The 3,712-nt window shown below is 47.1% G+C and overlaps 1 protein-coding gene across 1 annotated transcript; it reads left to right on the plus strand.

Moving 5' to 3' along the window:
* Window positions 1–2: 2 nt before the first annotated feature.
* Window positions 3–3,261, plus strand: IRF2BP2 (interferon regulatory factor 2 binding protein 2). The gene is made up of 2 exons (XM_011234042.3): window positions 3–477; window positions 1,057–3,261. The coding sequence occupies exons 1-2, from the start codon at window positions 3–5 to the stop codon at window positions 1,770–1,772; spliced, it is 1,191 nt and encodes a 396-aa protein (XP_011232344.2). The 3' UTR covers window positions 1,773–3,261.
* Window positions 3,262–3,712: the final 451 nt, after the last annotated feature.

Consider the following 3,712-nt stretch of genomic DNA (forward strand, 5'->3'; position numbering starts at 1 on the left):
TTATGAACGGCGCGGCCCCGCCGCTGCCCGCCGCTCTGGGCCTCAGCGGCCGCGCCGCCGCCTCGCTGGCCGCCGTCTCGGGGGCCGCGGCCGCGGGCCTGGGCTCGGCGCAGCCCGCCGAACTGAGCTCGCACAAGCGGCCAGCGTCCGTGTCGAGCAGTGCGGCCGTGGAGCACGAGCAGCGCGAGGCGGCGGCCAAGGAGAAGCAGCCGCCGCCGCCCTCGCACCGCGGCGCGACCGACAGCCTGGCCACCGCGGCCGGGGCCACCGAGCTGGGCGCCGAGGGCGCGAGCAAAGGCCGCGGGCCGGGAGAGCAGGACTGGGTCAACAGGCCCAAGACCGTGCGAGACACGCTGCTGGCGCTGCACCAGCACGGCCACTCGGGGCCCTTCGAGAGCAAGTTTAAGAAGGAGCCGGCCCTGACTGCAGGCAGGTTGTTGGGTTTCGAGGCCAACGGGGCCAACGGGTCTAAAGCAGGTAGGGGCGGCTGTGGAGTGAGGGGACCTAGGGGAGAAAGGGGGACGCAGAGCAGAGGAGGGGGTGTTCTTTCCATTCACCCTTCTGCCCCAGCCCAGAAACAACAAACACCCAACTTCCTGATCTGCCTGAGGCGGAACCAGTGCTTAGTGGCAACGTGTTCATGTGCTGAAGCAGCATAACAGAGATGAGTCAGACTGGGCTGATAGGCACTGACACAGGGTTTTCCTTTCCCAGCACATTCTTGGATGGGAGCGTGAGGGCACCAGCCACCTTTTAACCTGTTAGGGGACGTTAGCAATCATATGCACAGTTCAACCTGGGTACCTGCATGCATGTGTAAAAACAGGCTGTTACATATGTGCTGTGTTCTGTGGCTTTTAAAATCCTGCCTCAGGGCCCCATAAGTCTTAAGTGTTGTGAGTTGCACGTGCACTTGAAACTCGTGAGATTTTCTATACAAGCTTTAAGAGAATAGAAATTCTTTAGTGAGTCTTGTTTCGTGTCAGTAAAAGAAATGGCCTTTTCAGTGCACATCCATTTATTTTTTTTTCCCTTTTCTTCCCCCCCCCCAACCAGTTGCAAGAACAGCAAGGAAAAGAAAGCCTTCTCCAGAACCAGAAGGTGAAGTCGGGCCCCCTAAGATCAATGGAGAGGCACAGCCATGGCTGTCCACACCCACAGAAGGGCTCAAGATCCCCATTACTCCTACATCCTCTTTTGTGTCTCCACCACCACCCACTGCCTCACCTCATTCCAACCGGACCACACCGCCTGAAGCGGCTCAGAACGGCCAGTCGCCCATGGCCGCCCTGATCTTAGTAGCAGACAATGCAGGGGGCAGTCATGCCTCGAAAGATGCCAACCAGGTTCACTCCACTACCAGGAGGAATAGCAGCAGTCCACCCTCTCCGTCCTCTATGAACCAAAGAAGGCTAGGCCCCAGAGAGGTGGGGGGCCAGGCGGCAGGCAGCACAGGAGGACTGGAGCCAGTGCACCCTGCCAGCCTCCCAGACTCTTCTCTGGCAGCCAGCGCCCCTCTGTGCTGCACCCTCTGCCACGAGCGGCTGGAGGACACCCACTTTGTGCAGTGCCCGTCTGTCCCTTCGCACAAGTTCTGCTTCCCTTGCTCCAGACAAAGCATCAAACAGCAGGGAGCTAGTGGAGAGGTCTATTGTCCCAGTGGGGAAAAATGCCCTCTTGTGGGCTCCAATGTCCCCTGGGCCTTTATGCAAGGGGAAATTGCAACCATCCTTGCTGGAGATGTGAAAGTGAAAAAAGAGAGAGACTCGTGACTTTCCGGTTTCAGAAAAACCCAATGATTACCCTTAACTAAAACTGCTTGAATTGTGTATATATCTCCATATATATATATATATATATATATATATATATATATATACACACACACACACACACTCACACACACACATATATATATATATATATATATCCAAGACAAGGGAAATGTAGACTTCATAAACATGGCTGTATAATTTTGATTTTTTTGAATACATTGTGTTTCTATATTTTTTTTGACGACAAAAGGTATGTACTTATAAAGGCATTTTCTTCTTTTGTTAATGTTATTAGCATATCTTTGTGCTTTATTATCCTGGTGACAGTTACCGTTCAATGTAGGCTGTGACTTGAGCTGCTTTTTTAGAGCACTTGGCAAATCCGAAATGCTTCTAGCTGTATTTGTATGCACTTATTTTAAAAAGAAAAAAAAAAGCCAAATACATTTTCTGACATTGTAAGATTGCCTTACTGTCTGTTATTCCTTATTGCTGGCCCCTCTCTCAGGCTGGAGGCCAGTTGGTGGAGAAGGAAAGGGAATGAGCGAAGGGGGCACTGTTGTGAAGTGGGCGGCATGCCACTGAGAAATGTCACCGAGTTTACCCCAAAACATTGTCCTCTCAGAGTAGTAGGAACATAGATTTTGAATCTTTCTCTGTTTTGTTCTTAAACTTCAGTTGTTGGGATATTGATGACTGCCTGAGAGTTGCTGCTGAGAGATTTTCAGGACTGTGTGGTTTTGCGGGGGGAGGGGGAGTTTTTTGTTTTGTTTTTTTTTTTTAAGGCAAAGTTGACCACTGTTCACTGGCCACGTGATCAGTTGTAAGATTACAATGCTGCATGCTAGTTGGTTACATAATACACAATTCAGTGACTGAAGGCGGTGGTAATGGAGGGTGGTGTGTACAAGATGGCACTGCCATCTTTGAACGGAGCCTGGCTCTGCAGCGCCACTTCATCTTTTTAAACACCCTAGAGCTCTGTTTGTTGTTGGTGGTGTTGTTTCCTTTAAAAAGAGTCGCAAGAGAAGTTACAGTTCAGGTGAACTTGGAGATTGTGGGATTGGTTTCGTTTCTGTTTTGTGTTGTTTTTTATCATTTACCTGTAGTGCTATTGCTGTTGGTACTATCACCTACACCCCGTTTCTAGTGAGTGCTAAATACAGTATGGTACAATGACAGTAACAGCGCGTGGTGCTGCCAGGACTGCCCGTGGGCATATCAGTGACAGCCCAGATGGGGGTGGAGGAAACCTGTAATTTCCTTCTTACATGTGTTTGAAATACCAAGTGAATAATACTGTTCTTCTGGAAAAAAAAAAAAAAAAGATGAACTAGTGAAAATTAAAGAAAGGGTTTTAATAATAGGCAGGCCCCACCTCTCAAACTATTCTTAGAAACCTTTTGTAAACTAATTTCTTTTGATTACTATTTTGCATCAGTAAAATGATTTTTTTTTAAACCAATAAATCATCTGTTATTAGAAATAGTTGTCTTACAGTGATACTGGTTTTTCTTTTGTGCTGTTACGATCTAACATTGACAGGAACACTATTTTAAATCCTTTTATGTTCAGGTGTTTGTAACTGGCCCTATAATTAGGCTGAATCATGGCTTCAAGGTCTACTACAACTTATGTGTATCGTTTACGACCTAGCTTCTATTTTAACTTGAAGATAGAGATTGTTACCCTCTTTGGATTCTTTTTTGGTTACGTTTTTGTCTTTCTTTTTTAAATTGCTCAAATATTTTTTAATGGTCATTAACACTTGAAAATCAGATACTGCACCAAATACAGTATTTTTTTTGTAGTGTTTTTAATGAGTGCACCTATTATTAATGCTGTGCAAATTCATGTTACCGGTCATTGTTATATTACAAACAGACTTGCATGATTAACCAGTTTGTTGTTACACTTTTTTTTTTTAATTGGCTCAT

The sequence above is a fragment of the Ailuropoda melanoleuca genome, chromosome 6 (assembly GCF_002007445.2).
Source record: "Ailuropoda melanoleuca isolate Jingjing chromosome 6, ASM200744v2, whole genome shotgun sequence".
Classification (NCBI taxonomy): domain Eukaryota; kingdom Metazoa; phylum Chordata; class Mammalia; order Carnivora; family Ursidae; genus Ailuropoda; species Ailuropoda melanoleuca.

Coding starts and splice junctions, on each gene's coding strand:
- IRF2BP2 (XM_011234042.3), top strand. CDS start 3: ATGAACGGCGCGGCCCCGCCGCTGCCCGCCGCTCTGGGCCTCAGCGGC. Junction 478..1,056: donor GGCCAACGGGTCTAAAGCAG/GTAGGGGCGGCT, acceptor CCCCCCAACCAG/TTGCAAGAACAGCAAGGAAA.